The sequence below is a fragment of the Cetorhinus maximus genome, unplaced genomic scaffold (assembly GCF_964194155.1).
Source record: "Cetorhinus maximus unplaced genomic scaffold, sCetMax3.hap1.1 HAP1_SCAFFOLD_452, whole genome shotgun sequence".
Classification (NCBI taxonomy): domain Eukaryota; kingdom Metazoa; phylum Chordata; class Chondrichthyes; order Lamniformes; family Cetorhinidae; genus Cetorhinus; species Cetorhinus maximus.
In genome coordinates this window covers 21,140-42,057 of record NW_027596396.1, presented here as the reverse complement: position 1 = coordinate 42,057, position 20,918 = coordinate 21,140, and the positions used below count along the sequence as shown (strand labels likewise).

At 56.1% G+C, this 20,918-nt stretch overlaps 1 protein-coding gene across 1 annotated transcript in view; it reads left to right on the top strand.

Annotated features, from left to right (window-relative positions):
* The window catches only part of adam15 (ADAM metallopeptidase domain 15), a 91,811-nt gene that overhangs the window by 61,830 nt on the left and 9,063 nt on the right, over positions 1-20,918 (top strand). The window contains exons 14-19 of the mRNA XM_078535421.1: positions 5,882-5,990; positions 9,117-9,312; positions 10,644-10,721; positions 11,946-12,057; positions 15,499-15,637; positions 18,842-18,901. Coding sequence (XP_078391547.1) covers positions 5,882-5,990; positions 9,117-9,312; positions 10,644-10,721; positions 11,946-12,057; positions 15,499-15,637; positions 18,842-18,901 — 694 coding nt within the window. The remainder of the gene's footprint in view (positions 1-5,881; positions 5,991-9,116; positions 9,313-10,643; positions 10,722-11,945; positions 12,058-15,498; positions 15,638-18,841; positions 18,902-20,918) is intronic.

The window sequence follows — 20,918 nt, the reverse complement described above, 5'->3', positions numbered from 1 at the left end:
GTGGGTTACGGTGACGGGTTTGTGACAGTGGGTTACGGTGACGGGTGTGCGAGAGTGGGTTAGAGTGACGGGTGGGCGAGAGTGGGTTAGATTGACGGATGCCTGAGAGTTGGTTAGAGTGACGGGTGCGTGAGAGTGGGTTATAGTGACGGGTGCGTGAGAGTGGGTTAGAGTGACGGGTGTGTGAGAGTGGGTTAGAGTGACGGGTGCGTGAGAGTGGGTTAGAGTGACGGGTGTGTGAGAGTGGGTTAGAGTGACGGGTGTGTGAGAGTGGGTTAGACTGACGGGTGTGTGAGAGTGGGTTACAGTGACGGGTGTGTGAGAGTGGGTTACAGTGACGGGTGTGTGAGAGTGGGTTACAGTGACGGGTGTGTGAGAGCGGGTTAGAGTGACGGGTGTGTGAGAGCGGGTTAGAGTGACGGGTGTGTGAGAGTGGGTTAGAGTGACGGGTGTGTGAGAGTGGGTTGGAGTGACGGGTGTGAGAGAGTGGGTTACAGTGACGGGTGTGTGAGAGTGGGTTACAGTGATCGGTGTGTGAGAGTGGGTTACAGTGACGGGTGTGGGAGAGTGGGTTAGAGTGACGGGTGTGTGAGACTGGGTTAGAGTGACGGGTGTGTGAGAGTGGGTTACAGTGATCGGTGTGTGTGAGTGGGTTACAGTGACGGGTGTGGGAGAGTGGGTTAGAGTGACGGGTGTGTGAGACTGGGTTAGAGTGACGGGTGTGTGAGAGTGGGTTAGAGTGACGGGTGTGTGAGAGTGGGTTAGTGACGGGTGTGTGAGAGTGGGTTAGAGTGACGGGTGTGAGAGAGTGGGTTAGAGTGACGGTTGTGTGAGAGTGGGTTACAGTGATCGGTGTGTGAGAGTGGGTTACAGTGACGGGTGTGTGAGAGTGGGTTAGAGTGACGGGTGCGTGAGACTGGGTTAGAGTGACGGGTGTGTGAGAGTGGGTTAGAGTGACGGGTGTGTGAGAGTGGGTTAGAGTGACGGGTGTGTGAGAGTGGGTTAGAGTGACGGGTTTGTGAGAGTGGGTTAGAGTGACGGGTGCGTGAGAGTGGGTTAGAGTGACGGGTGTATGAGAGTGGGTTAGAGTGACGGGTGTGTGAGAGTGGGTTAGAGTGACGGGTGTGTGAGAGTGGGTTAGAGTGACGGGTGTGTGAGTGGGTTACAGTGACGGGTTTGTGAGAGTGGGTTACAGTGACGGGTGTGTGAGAGCGGGTTAGAGTGACGGGTGTGTGAGAGCGGGTTAGAGTGACGGGTGTGTGAGAGCGGGTTAGAGTGACGGGTGTGCGAGAGTGGGTTAGAGTGACCGGTGTGAGTGAGTAGGTTGGAGTGACGGGTGTGTGAGACTGGGTTACAGTGACGGGTGTGTGAGAGTGGGTTACAGTGACGGGTGTGGGAGATTGGGTTAGAGTGACGGGTGTGCGGCAGTGGGTTAGAATGACGGGTGTGTGAGAGTGGGTAAGAGTGACGGGTGTGTGAGAGTGGGTTAGAGTGACGGGTGTGTGAGAGTGGGTTAGAGTGACGGGTGTGCGAGAGTGGGTTAGTGTGAGCAGGGTGTGTGAGAGTGGGTTAGAGTGACGGGTGTGTGAGAGTGGGTTACAGTGACGGGTGTGTGAGAGTGGGTTACAGTGATCGGTGTGTGAGAGTGGGTTACAGTGACGGGTGTGTGAGACTGGGTTAGAGTGACGGGTGTGTGAGACTGGGTTAGAGTGACGGGTGTGTGAGAGTGGTTTAGAGTGACGGGTGTGTGAGAGTGGGTTACAGTGACGGGTGTGCGACAGTAGGTTACAGTGACGGGTGTGCGACAGTGGGTTACAGTGACGGGAGTGCGCCAGTGGGTTACAGTGACGGGTGGGCGAGAGTGGGTTAGAGTGACGGATGCGTGAGAGTTGGTTAGAGTGACGGGTGCGTGAGAGTGGGTTAGAGTGACGGGTGCGTGAGAGTGGGTTAGAGTGACGGGTGTATGAGAGTGGGTTAGAGTGACGGGTGTGTGAGAGTGGGTTAGAGTGACGGGTGCGTGAGAGTGGGTTAGAGTGACGGGTGTGTGAGAGTGGGTTACAGTGACGGGTGTGTGAGAGTGGGTTAGAGTGACGTGTGTGTGAGAGTGGGTTAGAGTGACGGGTGTGTGAGAGTGGGTTAGAGTGACGGGTGTGTGAGAGTGGGTTAGAGTGACGGGTGTGTGAGAGTGGGTTAGAGTGACGGGTGTGTGAGAGTGGATTAGAGTGACGGGTGTGTGAGAGTGGGTTAGAGTGACGGGTGTGAGAGAGTGGGTTACAGTGACGGGTGTGTGAGAGTGGGTTACAGTGACCGGTGTGTGAGAGTGGGTTACAGTGACGGGTGTGTGAGAGTGGGTTAGAGTGACGGGTGTGTGAGACTGGGTTACAGTGACGGGTGTGTGAGAGTTGGTTAGATTGACGGGTGTGTGAGAGAGGGTTACAGTGACGGGTGTGCGAGAGTGGGTTACAGTGACGGGTGTGCGACAGTGGGTTACAGTGACGGGTGTGCGACAGTGGGTTACAGTGACGGGTGTGCGACAGTGGGTTACAGTGACGGGTGTGTGACTGTGGGTTGCAGTGACGGGTGTGCGAGAGTGGGTTAGAGTGACGGGTGGGCGAGAGTGGGTTAGAGTGACGGATGCCTGAGAGTTGGTTAGAGTGACGGTTGCGTGAGAGTGGGTTAGATTGACGGGTGCGTGAGAGTGGGTTAGAGTGACGGGTGTGTGAGAGTGGGTTAGAGTGATGGGTGCGTGAGAGTGGGTTAGAGTGACGGGTGTGTGAGAGTGGGTTAGAGTGACGGGTGTGTGAGAGTGGGTTAGACTGACGGGTGTGTGAGAGTGGGTTACAGTGACGGGTGTGTGAGAGTGGGTTACAGTGACGGGTGTGTGAGAGTGGGTTACAGTGACGGGTGTGTGAGAGCGGGTTAGAGTGACGGGTGTGTGAGAGCGGGTTAGAGTGACGGGTGTGTGAGAGTGGGTTAGAGTGACGGGTGTGAGTGAGATGGTTAGAGTGACGGGTGTGTGAGAGTGGGTTACAGTGACGGGTGTGTGAGTGGGTTACAGTGACGGGTGTGGGAGAGTGGGTTAGAGTGACGGGTGTGTGAGTGTGGGTTAGAGTGACGGGTGCGTGGAGTGGGTTAGAGTGACGGGTGTGTGAGAGTGGGTTAGAGTGACGGGTGTGTGAGAGTGGGTTGGAGTGACGGGTGTGAGAGAGTGGTTTACAGTGACGGGTGTGTGAGAGTGGGTTACAGTGATCGGTGTGTGAGAGTGGGTTACAGTGACGGGTGTGGGAGAGTGGGTTAGAGTGACGGGTGTGTGAGACTGGGTTAGAGTGACGGGTGTGTGAGAGTGGGTTACAGTGATCGGTGTGTGAGAGTGGGTTACAGTGACGGGTGTGGGAGAGTGGGTTAGAGTGACGGGTGTGTGAGACTGGGTTAGAGTGACGGGTGTGTGAGAGTGGGTTAGAGTGACGGGTGTGTGAGAGTGGGTTAGTGACGGGTGTGTGAGAGTGGGTTAGAGTGACGGGTGTGAGAGAGTGGGTTAGAGTGACGGGTGTGTGAGAGTGGTTTACAATGATCGGTGTGTGAGAGTGGGTTACAGTGACGGGTGTGTGAGAGTGGGTTAGAGTGACGGCTGCGTGAGAGTGGGTTAGAGTGACGGGTGCGTGAGAGTGGGTTAGAGTGACGGGTGTGTGAGAGTGGGTTAGAGTGACGGGTGTGTGAGAGTGGGTTACAGTGACGGGTTTGTGAGAGTGGGTTAGAGTGACGGGTGTGTGAGAGCGGGTTACAGTGACGGGTGTGTGAGATCGGGTTAGAGTGACGGGTGTTTGAGAGTGGGTTAGAGTGACGGGTGCGTGAGAGTGGGTTAGAGTGACGTGTGTGTGAGAGTGGGTTAGAGTGACGGGTGTGTGAGAGTGGGTTAGAGTGACGGGTGTGTGAGAGTGGGTTACAGTGACGGGTGTGTGAGAGTGGTTTAGAGTGACAGATGTGTGAGAGTGGGTTAGAGTGACGGGTGTGTGAGAGTGGGTTAGAGTGACGGGTATGTGAGAGTGGATTAGAGTGACGGGTGTGTGAGAGTGGGTTAGAGTGACGGGTGTGTGAGAGTGGTTTAGAGTGACGGGTGTGTGAGACTGGGTTACAGTGACGGGTGTGTGAGAGTGGGTTAGATTGACGGGTGTGTGAGAGAGGGTTACAGTGACGGGTGTGCGAGAGTGGGTTACAGTGACGGGTGTGCGACAGTGGGTTACAGTGATGGGTGTGCTACAGTGGGTTACGGTGACGGGTGTGCGACAGTGGGTTACAGTGACGGGTGTGCGAGAGTGGGTTAGAGTGACGGGTGGGCGAGAGTGGGTTAGAGTGACGGATGCGTGAGAGTTGGTTAGAGTGACGGGTGCGTGAGAGTGGGTTAGAGTGACGGGTGCGTGAGAGTGGGTTAGAGTGACGGGTGTGTGAGAGTGGGTTAGAGTGACGGGTGTGTGAGAGTGGGTTAGAGTGACGGGTGTGTGAGAGTGGGTTAGAGTGACGGGTGTGTGAGAGTGGGTTAGACTGACGGTTGTGTGAGAGTGGGTTACAGTGACGGGTGTGTGAGAGTGGGTTACAGTGACGGGTGTGTGAGAGTGGGTTAGAGTGACGGGTGTGTGAGAGCGGGTTAGAGTGACGGGTTTGTGAGAGCGGGTTAGAGTGACGGGTGTGTGAGAGTGGGTTAGAGTGACGGGTGTGAGTGAGATGGTTAGAGTGACGGGTGTGTGAGAGTGGGTTACAGTGACGGGTGTGTGAGTGGGTTACAGTGACGGGTGTGGGAGAGTGGGTTAGAGTGACGGGTGTGCGGGAGTGGGTTAGAGTGACGGGTGTGTGAGAGTGGGTTAGAGTGACGGGTGTGTGAGAGTGCGTTAGAGTGACGGGTGTGTGAGAGTGGGTTAGAGTGACGGGTGTGTGAGAGTGGGTTAGAGTGACGGGTGTGTGAGAGTGGGTTAGATTGACGGGTGTGTGAGAGTGGGTTAGAGTGACGGGTGTGTGAGAGGGGTTTAGATTGACATGTGTGTGAGAGTGGGTTAGAGTGACGGGTGTGTGAGAGTGGGTTAGAGTGACGGGTGTGTGAGAGTGGGTTTTAGTGACGGGAGTGTGAGAGTGGGTTAGAGTGACGGGTGTGCGAGAGTGGGTTAGAGTGACGGGTGTGTGAGAGTGGGTTACAGTGACGGGTGTGTGAGAGTGGGTTAGAGTGACGGGTGTGTGAGAGTGGGTTACAGTGACGGGTGTGTGAGAGTGGGTTAGAGTGACGGGTGTGAGTGAGATGGTTAGAGTGACGGGTGTGTGAGAGTGGGTTAGAGTTACGGGTGTGTGAGAGTGGGTTAGAGTGACGTGTGTGTGAGAGTGGGTTAGAGTGACGGGTGTGTGAGAGAGGGTTAGAGTGACGGGTGTGTGAGAGTGGGTTACAGTGACGGGTGTGTGAGAGTGGGTTAGAGTTACGGGTGTGTGAGAGTGGGTTAGAGTGACGTGTGTGTGAGAGTGGGTTAGAGTGACGGGTGTGTGAGAGAGGGTTAGAGTGACGGGTGTGTGAGAGGGGTTTAGATTGACATGTGTGTGAGAGTGGGTTAGAGTGACGGGTGTGTGAGAGTGGGTTAGAGTGACGGGTGTGTGAGAGTGGGTTTTAGTGACGGGAGTGTGAGAGTGGGTTAGAGTGACGGGTGTGTGAGAGTGGGTTACTGTGACGGGTGTGTGAGAGTGGGTTAGAGTGACGGGTGTGTGAGAGTGGGTTAGAGTGACGGGTGTGTGAGAGTGGGTTAGAGTGACGGGTGTGTGAGAGTGGGTTAGAGTGACGGGTGTGCGAGAGTGGGTTAGAGTTAGCAGGGTTAATGTTTTATTCTGACCGGTACTTTTTCTCTGCCAGGTTCTATTCAAGCCCATGATATCTGCTTCTCCACCGTCAATATGAAGGGGGATAAATACGGAAACTGTGGGGAGCTCCCAGACGGAACATTCCTCACATGTGCTGACAAGTGAGTATGATCCCAATATTACCCCTCACCCTCCCCTCTCACCCCCATCCCGAATTCCTGCTGGGATTCCATTCCGCGTATATTTATCCTCCTTTGACACTCTCCTTTGTTAGAGTCATATCTCTCAGGAGTGAAGAATTCTTTTACTAACGGGAAGGGTTTGGTATGATCTGGCCATGTGGATTCTAACCTGCGATTAGTTTTTAAAAAGGTCATTCATTCACCTTAGAACTGTGAATCCCCCCTGTCCTTGATGGGAGTTGAGGAAGACCTCGTTGTTTATTCTGAACAGAATCAGTTCAGTTGATGGACAGCAGAATACTGACCAGATAGTTTGTAATTCGCTGGATATCACTGAGAGAGAGGAAGAGATTGAAGTTACGATGTTGCTGGTTTTGATGGCAGTCTTGATGGAGAATAAGCTGAGGGAGGAAGGCTTCCCTAACTGGCTTCCTCCTCTCTCTCCCTTGCCTGCAATTGTGTGTCTATATTAGAGATCCCTCACCTGAGGGAAACTGGTCTCCATTTATACCTGCAATGCTGAGACCAGTTGGTGGGAACTTCAAGATGTCCACCTGGGGGAGGTTACAGAGATAGGGAGGAGTATCTCTGTAACCTCCTCTAGCCCCTACAACCCTCCCATCTTTGTAACCTCCTCCAGCCCCTCCACCCCTCCCTATCTCTGTAACCTCCTCTAGCCCCTACAACCCTCCCTATCTGTGTAACCTTCTCCAGCCCCTACACCCCTCCCTATCTCTGTAACCTTCTCCAGTCCCTACACCCCTCCCTATCTCTGTAACCTCCTCCAGCCCCTACACCCCTCCCTATCTCTGTAACCTTCTCCAGACCCTACACCCCTCCCTATCTCTGTAACCTCCTCCAGCCCCTACACCCCTCCCTATCTCTGTAACCTCCTCCAGCCCCTACACCCCTCCCTATCTCTGTAACCTCCTCCAGCCCCTACACCCCTCCCTATCTCTGTAACCTCCTCCAGACCCTACACCCCTCCCTATCTCTGTAACCTTCTCCAGCCCCTACACCCCTCCCTATCTCTGTAACCTCCTCCAGCCACTACACCCCTCCCTATCTCTGTAACCTTCTCCAGCCCCTACACTGCTCCTCCCGCTCTCCCCCTCTCCATCCCAGCGTGTTCTCTCTCTCTCTCTCTCTCTCTCTGTCTCCCTTTCTCTGTCTCTCTCTCAATCTCTCTCACTCTGTCTCTCGTTGTCTCTCTCTCGGTCTCTCTCCTCCTTTAAGATGCTCCTTAAAACTGGCCTCTTTGACCGAGCTTTTGGTCGCCTGTTTTCTCTCTCTCTGTCTCCCTTTCTCTGTCTCTCTCGATCTGACATGATATTCCCTCGGACCTTGCGGGAGACTAGTGTAGAAATTGCAGGGGCCCTGGCAGAAATATTTAACATGTCCTTAGCCACGGGTGAGGTGCCGGAGGATTGGAGGGTAGCTCATGTTGTTCCGTTGTTTAAAAAAGGCTCCAAAGTAAACCAGGTAATTACAGGCCAGTGAGCCTGATGTCAGTAGTAGGTAAATTATTGGAAGGTGTTCTGAGAGATCGGATATATAATTATTTGGACAGCCACGGGCTGATTAAGGATAGTCAGCATGGCTTTGTGCGTGGTAGGTCGTGTTTAACGAACCTTGTAGAGTTTTTCAAGGAGGTTACCAAGAAAGTAGGTGAAGGAAAGGCTGTGGGTGTTGTCTACATGGACTTTAGTAAGGCCTTTGACAGGGTCCCACATGGGAGGTTAGTTCAGAAGGTTCAGACACTTGGTATCCATGGAGAGGTTGTAAACTGGATTCGAAATTGGCTGTGTGGGAGAAGACAGAGAGTGGTAGTGGATGATTGCTTCTCAGACTGGAGGTCTGTGACTAGTGGTGTGCCTCAGGGATCTGTACTGGGACCATTGTTGTTTGTTGTCTATATCAATGATTTGGATGATAATGTGGTAAATTGGATCAGCAAGTTTGCTGATGACACTAAGATTGGAGGCGTTGTGGACAGTGAGGAAGGCTTTCAAAGCTTGCAGAGAGATCTGGACCAACTGGAAAAATGGGCCAGAAAATGGCAGATGGAATTTAATGCGGAAAAGTGTGAGGTGTTGCATTTTGGAAGGTCAAACCAAGGTAGGACATACACAGTAAATGGCAGGGCACTGAGGAGTGCGGAGGAACAAAGGGTTCTGGGAGTTCAGATACATAATTCCCTGAAAGTGGCATCACAGGTAGACAGGGTTGTAAAGAAAGCTTTTGGCATACTGGCCTTCATAAATCAAAGTATTGAGTATAGGAGTTGGGATGTTATGGTGAGGTTGTATAAGACATTGGTGAGGCCAACTTTGGAGTATTGTGTGCAGTTCTGGTCACCTAACTACAGGAAGGATCTCAGTAAGATTGAGAGAGTGCAGAGGAGATTTACTAGGATGTTGCCGGGTCTTAAGGAGTTGAGTTACAGGGAAAGATTAAACAGGTTAGGACTTTATTCCTTGGAACGTAGAAGAATGAGGGGAGATTTGATAGAAGTTTACAAAATTATGAGGGGTATAGACAGAGTAAATGCGAGTAGGCTCTTTCCACTTAGATTAGGAGAGATAAACACGAGAGGACATGGCTTTAGGGTGAAAGGGGAAAGGTTTAGAGGGAACTTCTTCACTCAGAGAGTGGTGAGAGTGTGGAACGAGCTACCATCTGACGTGGTAAATGTGGGCTCACTCTTAAGTTTTAAGAATAAATTGGATAGGTACATGGATGGGAGAGGTCTGGAGGGTTATGGACTGGGTGCAGGTCAATGGGACTAGCGGAGTAATATTTCGGCACAGACTAGAAAGGCCGAATGGCCTGTTTTCTGTGCTGTTGTCTTCTATGGTTCTAGGATCTCTCTCGCTCTGTCGCTCTCTCTCTCTCTCTCTCCTCCTTTAAGACGCTCCTTCAAACCAACCTCTTTAACCGAGCTCATGGTGGCCTGTCCCTGATATCTCCTGACGAGGATCGGGGTCAGATTCTGCCGGATAAGGTTCCTGTGGGGCACCCCGAGGTGTTTAATTCTATTTGAGGTGCTGTGTGAGTGCAAGTTGTTGTTGTCCTGACTCCCTCCCTATTTTGTCTTGTTCCCAGGGATGCGAAGTGTGGGAAGGTCCAGTGCCAGGGAGGGAATGACCGTCCAGTCCTTGGGTCGAATGCGGAAATCCTGGTGACCAACATCAAGGTCGGCAGAGAAGAATACAGTTGCCGGGGAACCTACTTCAACTTTGGGGACGACATTGCCGACCCGGCAATGGTTATGCCGGGCACAGTGTGTGGTAAACAAAAGGTACTGGGGGGGCCAGAGGGTCCTGAGGCTAATTTGTCATTGTTACATTTAGAATAGTGTGGTCAGAGATCCGGATATTCAAACTGGGGATTTCAGTCCATAATTCGGGTGGATGTTAAAGATCCCACGGTCACTGTTGGAAGAGGGGTGGAGGGTGGGGGTTGGTGTGAGGGCGGTGGGGATAGTTCTCCCCGTGGTTTTGGCCAATTTTCATGCCTCAACCAATATCACTTGGAGCTGATGATATGGTCATCATTAGAATGCTGCTTGTGGGAGCTTGCTGTGCACAAAATGGCTGCCACACCTCCTACATTATCATAGTGACCACACTTGGAAAAAATAACCACTTCATTGGCTGTGAAGTGCTTTGGGATGTCCTGAGGTGGAGAAAGGCACTAGAGAAATGCAAGTCCCACAGTTCTGTTTGAGGGCGGCTGCAGTGTATAGAGTATCACAGGGCTGAAGGCTGGGGGTTGGTTTTGGTGCTTCCTTAACAGAGAGGATCCTCGATCAGGCTGCCAGGGTCCGTGGATATCCGGAAGTTTGGGATGCTGGGGTGTTAAGGGGAGCAGCGATTGTACCTTCATACGTGGCCCCTGAGATTCCCCTGGATGTATCTACACAGGTCACCTTGACAGGAAGCCATGAGTCCACCTGTGCCACACCATTTGGCATCTTTTGTTTCCCACCAGTGTAGGTAATAGATGCTCAGGTGGCAACTCACCTGGTCTTAACTGGATAGTGAGCCTCCAGTGGCTGTTTGACTGCAGGAGGCATCGTAGCTCATCCCGATCCCAACATTCCGGGACTCAGGTGCGGACTCATTCCCTGGCAGGGCTGTCGGGGAGGTTGTGTGGGGCTCCACAGGGTAGTGGTGGGGTACCCCGAGCTCCTGGCTCATTTTGCCTCACAGGCCGAACTTTTGCCCCAGCTCCATTTCTCCCCCCTCCAGTGACCGGTACTGAGGTCCACCAGGAATGGGCGGCGTGCTGAGGGGATGGTTGTGTGACCTGCTTTGGCTCTGCTCGGGCTGTAGCGTGAGGGGGCTCAGTTGTGACCCTCTGCGTCCATTAACATTTCAGTTCTCACTGATGTAGTTGCTATAGGAATTCTCTACTCCAGAGAGCTGTGGATTCCCAGTCGTGAGTATATTCAAGGCAGACTTTGATGGATTTTTGGGAATAAGGAGGTTGGTTGGGAAAGTGGAACTGTGGTAACAAATCAGCCATGATCTTATTGAGTGGCGGAGCAGGCTGGAGGGGCTGAATGGCCTTCTCCTGCCCCGATTTCTCAACAAGCCCCCTTTGTAACATCGCTTCTCATCCCTTCAGGCCTGCATCAATCGGACATGCCAGGACGTCTCCATGTTCGGAGTACAGGAATGCCAACAGAAGTGTAACACTCACGGGGTAAGATGAACCCTTCATAGGGCCTGTCAGGTGATATGTTCAAAGGCAGCGAAGAGGACAATCCCACCGGGATTTATACCTTCAGTCTCCCCTTTCCAACCGGTGTTTCCAGAGTGAAGATCTCGCCCCTTGTTGAAGGGGAGGCCAGATACACGCTTCCCGGCTCCCGTTCACTCCCACTGTCCACAATCCCAATCCCAAACCCCTTCCCGTTCACTCCCACTGTCCACAATCCCAATCCCAAACCCCTTCCCGTTCACTCCCACCGTACACAATCCCAATGGACCCAAACCCCTTCCCGTTCACTCCCACTGTACACAATCCCAATCCCAAACACCTCCCCATTCACTCCCACCGTACACAATCCCAATCCCAAACCCCTTCCCGTTCACTCCCACTGTACACAATCCCAATGGGCCTAAACCCCTTCCTGTTCACTCCCACTGTACACAATCCCAATGGACCCAAACCCCTTCCCGTTCACTCCCACTGTACACAATCCCAATCCCAAACCCCTTCCCGTTCACTCCCACTGTACACAATCCCAATGGGCCCAAACCCCTTCCTGTTCACTCCCACTGTACACAATCCCAATGGACCCAAACCCCTTCCCATTCACTCCCACTGTACACAATCCCAATCCCAAACCCCTTCCCGTTCACTCCCACTGTACACAATCCCAATGGGCCCAAACCCCTTCCCGTTCACTCCCACTGTACACAATCCCAATGGACCCCAACCCCTTCCCATTCACTCCCACTCTCCACAATCCCAATCCCAAACCCCTTCCCGTTCACTCCCACTGTACACAATCCCAATGGACCCAAACCCCTTCCTGTTCACTCCCACTGTACACAATCCCAATGGACCCAAACCCCTTCCTGTTCACTCCCACTGTCCACAATCCCAATGGACCCAAACCCCTTCCTGTTCACTCCCACTGTCCACAATCCCAATGGACCCAAACCCCTTCCCCTTCACTCCCACTGTCCACAATCCCAATGGACCCAAACCCCTTCCCGTTCACTCCCACTGTCCACAACCTCAATCCCAAACCCCTTCCCGTTCACTCCCACTGTACACAATCCCAATCCCAAACCCCTTCCCGTTGACTCCCAGTTCCAAACCCGTGTATAATTTTCCAGTGATGTTTTTACTCTGTGTGGTGTGATCTGAAGCGTTGACAGTGTTCCTGACCTGTCTCTCTCTCTCTCTCTCCTGTAGGTTTGTAACAGTAATAATAACTGTCACTGTGACGCCGGCTGGGCTCCACCTTTCTGTCAGGGCTCTGGCTATGGAGGAAGCATTGACAGCGGCCCAGTCCAGGAACCCCGAGGTAGCTTAACCTCTTCAAACCCCACCCAATGCAGAGCGACATGAAATTCCCTGGAATTATTTACTGGATAAAATGCAAAATGTTCCATTCACATTTCCACTTTATTCTTCTCTCTCTTTCTTTTTCTCCTTATCTCTCTCACTCTCTCTCTCCCTCCTCTACCTATCTTTCTCTCTCTCTCCCTCTCTCCCTATCCCTCTCTCTCCCCCTTCTGCCTGCTGTCTGTGTGTGTCTCTCTCTCTCTCCCCTCCCTCTCCCTCTCTCTCTCTCTCCTGCCTTCCTCTCCCTGTCTCTCTCTCTCTCTCCTACCTCCTCTCTCTCTCATTCTCTCTCTCTCTCCCCTCCCTCTCCCTGTCTCTCTCTCTCTCCTGCCTTCCTCTCTCTCTCCCTCTCTCTCCTTCCCCTACCTATCTTTCTCTCTCTCTCTCCTGCCATCCTCTCTTGTTCTCTCTCTTTTCCGCTCCTCTCACTTCCGCCTCTCTCCTGCCTTCCTCTCCCTTTCTCTCACTCTCTCTCCTGCCCTCCTCCCTCTCTGTCAGCCTCTCTTTCTCTCTGTCAGCCCCTCTCTCTCTCTCTGCCTGTCTCTCTCTCTCTCTCCTCCTTCCTCTCCATCTCTGTCACTCCCTCTTCTCTCTCTGTCTCTCTCTCCTGCCTTCATCTCCCTGTCTCTCTTTCTCTCTCCTGCCTTCCGCTCCATCACTCTCTCTCCCCTGCCTTCCTCTTCCTCTCTCTCAATCCTCTATCTTTCTCTCTCTCTCCTGCCAGCCTCTCTCTTTCTCTCTCTCTTTTTCACTACTCTCATCTCTGCCTCTCTCCTGCCTTCCTCTTCTCTCTCTCCCTCTCTCCCCCCTGCTTTCCTCTCTCTCTCCTACCTTTCTCTCTCCTGCCTTCCTCTCCCTGTCTCCCTCTCTCTCTCCTCCTTCCTCTCCATCTCTGTCACTCCCCCTTCTCTCTCTGTCTCTCTCTCCTGCCTTCCTCTCCCTGTCTCCCTCTCTCTCTCCTCCTTCCTCTCCATCTCTGTCACTCCCCCTTCTCTCTCTGTCTCTCTCTCCTGCCTTCCTCTCCCTGTCTCTCTCTCTCTCTCCTACCTCCTCTCTCCCACTCTCACTCTCTCTCTCTCTCTACTGTCTCTCTCTCTCTCTCTTCCGCCCCCCCCTCCGCTTTCCTCCCTCTCTCTCTCTCTGTCTCTTTCTCTCTCTCTCTCTCTCTCCACAACTCTGTCCGCCTCCTCCTGAAACAGGTGATATTCTATCACCCCCCAAGCGGGCTCTCCTGTAAATCAATAGGTATCCCGCCCAACTCCCACGTGGGCTACCCTCGCCTCAAGGGCAGGAGGGACTGTGCCCCGCTGGGGTGTGGGGACCTCGTGCCTCGATGGTGACCCAGGCGCCAAGGCGGCCGACAAGGGGGAGGCCTGCAGGCCCTCATCCCCCCCTCTCTCTCTCTCTCTCTCTCAGCCCCCTGCCCCCACACCAGCCGCCAGGAGCTGGCCGTTCCCAGATAGGATTTCCTCTGTTGCATTCCTCTGGGCACTGAGTCCTGCCCCTCGAGGCCTGAGTGATGTCAGCCCTGCAGTGAACTCTCTGTAACCCCCGCAACTCAATTCACTAAGATCCACCTCAGAAACCTCAGCGGCCACTTGAATGTTTTGGTGTTGATCCTAAATTAGGTCGGGTGCAATGGCTTCTGGGAGAAGGCCCAATATTGTGGTCCTGCCTTGCTGACCCTCCGGCCTGTCTGGAGACTATTCGACTCCGTCTGGTTTATCAGGCCCTTGTCAAATTCAGTGTTGTACGTTTAGAAACATGAGGCAGGCTCCACAATTATTCCCTTCAGGAAGGAAGGGGAGGGAGCCAAAGAATCTTTACAATCTGGAGAAGGGCAGTCCCTCCGTCTGATATTCCAGCTCCTCAACCTCCGGACTTGTCCAGCCTCAGGTTCAGCCCACTCGCCCCAGCTCTGACCTGCCACAGGTCCCAAATCCCACTCTCTGGCCCAGCCCGTCCGACAGTGCGGCACTCCCTCAGTACTGACCCTCCGACAGTGCGACACTCCCTCAGTACTGACCCTCCGACAGTGCGGCACTCCCTCAGCACTGACCCTCCGACAGTGCGGCGCTCCCTCAGCACTGACCCTCCGACAGTGCGGCGCTCCCTCAGTACTGACCCTCCGACAGTGCGGCGCTCCCTCAGTACTGACCCTCCGACAGTGCGGCGCTCCCTCAGTACTGACCCTCCGACAGTGCGGCGCTCCCTCAGCACTGACCCTCCGACAGTGTGGCGCTCCCTCAGTACTGACCCTCCGACAGTGCGGCGCTCCCTCAGTACTGACCCTCCGACAGTGCGGCACTCCCTCAGTACTGACCCTCCGACAGTGCGGCGCTCCCTCAGTACTGACCCTCCGACAGTGCGGCGCTCCCTCAGTACTGACCCTCCGACAGTGCGGCGCTCCCTCAGTACTGACCCTCCGACAGTGCGGCGCTCCCTCAGTACTGACCCTCCGACAGTGCGGCACTCCCTCAGTACTTGACACCTTGATAGATGGCCTGGGATGGGTCCTGAAGTCTCTAGTGTGAGAAGTAATGACAATCTGACTGAGAGGTGAGTGCCAGCGGCGAGAGGTGTATCTGAAAGTCCGGTGGAGCGAGCTGTGTGAGGTATAGACTGCCAACTGATCGAGCAGCCAATGAGCAGAGAATAACTACAGCCTCCAGCCTCTGGGCACCATGAACCATAAGTTGTGGAAGATGCAGTTACCCAAGAGCCTCCAACTGGAGCATTTCTTCCACTTGCATTTGGTGGCCATTCAGCCCTTCGAGCCTGTTCCTGCATTCGCACAGATCATGGCTGTTCTGTATCAGAACTCCAAGTTAGCTCCGCAACCCTTGGTCCCCTTACCCAACAAACATCTAGCCCTCTACGTCTGGAATTTTACAAACTGCCCTCCCCTCCCCTCCCAGCCTCGACAGCTTTTTTTGGTTGTGGGGGGTGGAGGGAGAGAGTTCCAGATTCCTGACATCCCCCCTGAACGGGCCTGGCTCCCATTTCGGCCTTCTCGAGCGTCTTGGAAAACCGAGGGTCTCGCTCGGCCATTTCACGAGGGGGAGCAGTTTAAGAGTCGACCACGTGGCTGTGGGGTCTGGAGTCACGTGTAGGCCAGACTGGGTAAGGAGGGCAGATTTCCCTCCCTAAAGGGCATGAGTGACCCAGGTGGGGTTTTTATGACAGTCGATGATGGTCGTCATGGTCACCGTCACTGAGACTCACTTTATATTCCCAGATTTATTAATCGAATTTAAATCCCACCAGCCGCCCGGGGGGTGGGGGTGGGACCCGGGTCCCCCAGGGTATTAGCCCGGGCCTTGGGATTGCGTTAACTCTGTGCTCGGCTCGGTTTGGGAGAGGTTGTAACGAGGTTGCTTTGCTCTGTCCCCTGGTACAGGTAACGGTGCCTTGGTAGCTGCCCTATTGGTGACGTTCCTGCTGATCCTCGTGGCCTCGCTCTCCCTGTGTTACTGCAAACGGGAGCTACTGCGATCCGAGCTCCAGAGACTGGGAAAGGGCAGCCCACAGCGCTACAGGTCAGTGAGAACCCCCCAGTCAGGGCTCTCCCAAATCCCCCAGTCAGGGCTCTCCCAAATCCCCCAGTCAGGGCTCTCCCAAATCCCCCAGTCAGGGCTCTCCCAAATCCCCCAGTCAGGGCTCTCCCAAATCCCCCAGTCAGGGCTCTCCCAAATCCCCCAGTCAGGGCTCTCCCAAATCCCCCAGTCAGGGCTCTCCCAAATCCCCCAGTCAGGGCTCTCCCAAATCCCCCAACACCCCTGCTCTGAGGGACAGGACAAACCCCTCCGGGCCCTCCAGGCAAATTGCAATGCCCCTGTACCTCAGTCTAGACGCCTGTCACCCTGACCATCCGCCCAACCCCCAACCCCGTCCCTCCGCTCAACCCCCAACCCCCGACCCAGTCCCTCCGCTCAACCCCCAACCCCCAACCCCCGACCCTGTCCCTCCGCCCAACCCCCAACCCCCGACCCTGTCCCTCCGCCCAACCCCCAACCCCCGACCCCGTCCCTCCGCTCAACCCCCAACCCCCGACCCAGTCCCTCCGCCCAACCCCCAACCCCCGACCCTGTCCCTTCGCCCAACCCCCGACCCTGTCCCTCCACCCAACCCCCGACCCTGTCGCTCCGCCCAACCCCCGACCCTGTCCCTCCGCCCAACCCCCGACCCAGTCCCAACCCGCAAACCTGTCCCTCCGCCCAACCCCCGACCTTGTCCCTCCACCCAACCCCCGACCTTGTCCCTCCACCCAACCCTGTCCCTCCGCCCGACCCCCAACCCTGTCCCTCCGCCCAACCCCCGACCCTGTCCCTCCGCCCAACCCCCAACCCCCGACCCTGTCCCTCCGCCCGACCCCCAACCCTGTCCCTCCGCCCAACCCCCAACCCCCGACCCTGTCCCTCCGCCCGACTCCCAACCCTGTCCCTCCGCCCAACCCCCAACCCCCGACCCTGTCCCTCCGCCCAACCCCCAACCCCCGACCCTGTCCCTCCGCCCAACCCCCAACCCCCGACCCTGTCCCTCCGCCCGACTCCCAACCCTGTCCCTCCGCCCAACCCCCAACCCCCGACCCTGTCCCTCCGCCAAACCCCCAACCCCCGACCCTGTCCCTCCGCCCGACTCCCAACCCTGTCCCTCCGCCCAACCCCCAACCCCCGACCCTGTCCCTCCGCCCAACCCCCAACCCCCGACCCTGTCCCTCCGCCCAACCCCCAACCCCCGACCCTGTCCTTCCGCCCAACCCCCAACCCCCGACCCTGTCCCTCCGCCCGACTCCCAACCCTGTCCCTCCGCCCAACCCCCAACCCCCAACCCTGTCCCTCCACCCAACCCCCGACCCTGTCGCTCCGCCCGACCCCCAACTCTGTCCCTCCGCCCAACCCCCGACCTTGTCCCTCCACCCAACCCCCGACCTTGTCCCTCCACCCAACCCCCGACCCTGTCCCTCCGCCCGACCCCCAACCCTGTCCCTCCGCCCAACCCCCAACCCCCGACCCTGTCCCTCCGCCCAACCCCCAACCCCCGACCCTGTCCCTCCGCCCGACCCCCAACCCTGTCCCTCCGCCCAACCCCCAACCCCCGACCCTGTCCCTCCGCCCAACCCCCAACCCCCGACCCTGTCCCTCCGCCCGACTCCCAACCCTGTCCCTCCGCCCAACCCCCAACCCCCGACCCTGTCCCTCCGCCCGACTCCCAACCCTGTCCCTCCGCCCAACCCCCGACCCTGTCGCTCCGCCCGACCCCCAACTCTGTCCCTCCGCCCAACTCCCAACCCCCGACCCTGTCCCTCCGCCCGACCCCCAACCCCCGACCCTGTCCTTCCGCCCGACCCCCGACCCTGTCCTTCCGCCCGACCCCCGACCCTGTCCCTCCGCCCGACCCCCGACCCTGTCCCTCCGCCCGACCCCCGACCCTGTCCCTCCGCCCGACCCCCGACCCTGTCCCTCCGCCCGACCCCCGACCCTGTCCCTCCGCCCGACCCCCGACCCTGTCCCTCCGCCCGACCCCCGACCCTGTCCCTCCGCCCGACCCCCGACCCTGTCCCTCCGCCCGACCCCCGACCCTGTCCCTCCGCCCGACCCCCGACCCTGTCCCTCCGCCCGACCCCCGACCCTGTCCCTCCGCCCGACCCCCGACCCTGTCCCTCCACCCGACCCTGTCCCTCCGCCCGACCCCCGACCCTGTCCCTCCGCCCGACCCCCGACCCTGCCCCTCCGCCCGACCCCCGACCCTGCCCCTCCGCCCGACCCCTGACCCTGTCCCTCCGCCCAACTGAAAACCGGAGAGGAATTCAGTCGCTTTCTCACCGAACACACCCACTCGTCCAAAGCAGAGACAATCGAAACCAGTCCAAGAGCTTCCTCCAGTCCTCATTCTTTAATGTGTTATCAATCCCAAATTAATCCCACTGCCCCGCTCTCTCCCCATAGCCCTGTATCAATCCCAAATTAATCCCACTGCCCCGCTCTCTCCCCATAGCCCTGTATCAATCCCCAAACTAATCCCACTGCCCCGCTCTCTCCCCATAGCCCTGTATCAATCCCAAACTAATCCCACTGCCCCGCTCCCTCCCCATAGCCCTGTATCAATCCCAAACTAATCCCACTGCCCCGCTCTCCCCTTTATAGCTCTGTATCAATCCCAAACTAATCCCACTGTCCCGCTCTCCCCTTTATAGCTCTGTATCACTGCTTCAGTTGATGATCCAATGTCCCTTTAAGAGATGCCGTGCTCCCTGCCTGAAGCAGTCACTGTGTGAAATCACTCCGAGCCCCAGCAGCCCTGTCTGTGAAGGAATTTCTGCACAGCTCTCTCTCTCTCTCCCTCTCTCTCTGTGTGTGTGTGTAACCGACCGAGGAACTGAGGCTGGGATTGAACAATAGCCAGAGGAAGCAGCCTCTGGCCCGGCCTTTCTTTATCACTGCCTCTTAGAGTGAAAGTACTATTCCCCCTTCGCCCTGCTATCCCCCCTCGCTCTAGCTAAGGGCGCTGGGGCGCGATGGGCTGAATGGCCTCTTCCTGTGCCGTTGCGACTCTACATAAGGAACCTATCCATGTGAGGCTCCTCTGTAAAGGCTGTATTGATTGCACTGTGGATTTTGATACCCTCCCCAATGTATCTCTCCCCCCCCACCCGATTCCCCCCCCCCTCACCCCCCCATCTCCCCCACGTGCCTTCCATTGACGTGTTGACCAATTACTCTGTCTTCTTGCCCACAATGCAGTGCGACAGGTGGCTATCGGCTCGGTGCCCTGCGGGAGTGGGTATCCCAGGACGCGGAATGGTAAATTGTTCACTGCGAGTCTTGCTCTCCCTCAGCTGCTTGCTCCTTCCCTCTCTCTCTCTCTCTGCACCTGCCTCTCTCCGGCCACCCCTCCACCTTTGAACCACCCTTGGGTTTTGTGGGCTGTTCTTCCTCGGTGCTCCCTGCTACCCCCCAGCCAGCTTTCGTGTGGGCCTGCGCTTCGGAGAAAGATTACCCCCACTTCGCTCCCTCTCCCTCCTCCATTCCCCTCTCCCTCAGGCCGTGGGGAGGGATTCCACCTAGCATCCCAACAGGCTTGAGGGGCTGAATGGACCCCTCCTGTTCCCAACAGGCTTGAGGGGCTGAATGGACCCCTCCTGTTCCCAACAGGCTTGAGGGGCTGAATGGACCCCTCCCCTGTTCCTCAGTCCCCGATTCGAAGCTGAGGAGCTTTTGGGCGAGACCCCAGGGAGTTGCTGGCCCGGTGACTCTCCCCACTCTGTGCCCGAGGCTCCCGTGCTCAGTTGGTTAATGGTTTAATGCCTTCTCGACACTGATTCCCAAAGCAGGACCTGAACCTTGAGGCAGTATCACAGGAGCAGAGAAACGCCGCGTGTGTGCGAGGAGGCCTTATCCTGCCCAGCTCACAGAGCCATAGAACCCTACAGCCCAGGTGAGGCCATTCAGCCCATCGTTCCCATGCTGGCTCTTTGAAAGATCTGTCCAATTAGTCCCACACCCCTCCAGCTCTCTCCCCAATATCCCTGTAACTGTTCCCCCTTCCAGTATTTATCCGATTCCCCCCCTTTTGAAAGTTCCTATTGAATCTGCTTCCACCGCCCTTTCAGGCAGCGCCTTCCAGATCACAACCACTCGCTGTGTCAATAAAAAACAAATTCTCCTCCTCTCCCCCTCTGGTTCTTTCCCCGATTCTCTTCAATCTGTGTCCCCCTCTGGTTACCGACCCTCCTGCCCAGTGGAAACAGTTTCTCCTTATTGACTCTGTCCGAAACCCCCCTTCCTGATTCAATCTCCCCCTTAACCTTCTCCGCTCTAAGGAGAACAATCCCAGCTTCTCCCAGTCTCTCCACACCAACGGGTATACCTTGACGTGTTGGCCGACAGGGTTGGTCAGTCTCTGCCTCCAAAGCGACAGAATTTGACTCAATGGTTGCTTACTGAATCTTGGCTGTCTCTATATGGAGCAGGAGCCAGCGCTGGCTGGGCTATGATGCTGGTGGAAATGGCTGTCCCTTCTCGCTGCTGATTTGTGGGATGCTCCGAGCCTATTTTCATCAAACTGACCGCACGGTGCCTGAATCTCTGTTCCGTCTGCTCGGGGAGGAAGCTGCTGTACATCGCCAGCTGCTTCCTCATCCAGCTTCTGAACACTCATCGAACTGACTGGAAGAGGAGGACAGCCGCGAGTGACTGACTCTTCGAGCAGGAGAGTCAGCGCGGCGCTGCCAAGCGGGCACGAGGCGTGTTTGCCTCACCGCTGCCCGTACTGGCCAACGCCGGAAGCGAGAGGTCAAAGTGCGCTGACCGCCACATGAGCGACCCCTTCAAAGGTCAGTTAGGGTCTTCAGCTTGGTGTGCCTTTGGCATCGGGGGCAGGGTGGAACCCTAGGGCACAGCGATGCCACAGTATGTGGAGCCACTGCATCTGAGTGGGGCAACAGTGAGTGGTTAGGTAGCCACCCATCCCCCTTTGATGGGGACAGTGTAGAGGGAGCTTTACTCTGTATCTAACCCCGTGCTGTACCTGTCCTGGGAGTGTTTGATGGGGACGGTGTAGAGGGAGCTTTACTCTGTATCTAACCCCGTGCTGTACCTGTCCTGGGAGTGTTTGATGCGGACAGTGTAGAGGGAGCTTTACTCTGTATCTAACCCCGTGCTGTACCTGTCCTGGGAGTGTTTGATGGGGACAGTGTAGAGGGAGCTTTACTCTGTATCTAACCCCATGCTGTACCTGTCCTGGGAGTGTTTGATGTTTTTGGAGGATCTGGAACATACTTGCTCAGCCTTGAGGAGGTTTTGATTTGAAGGATTGCTT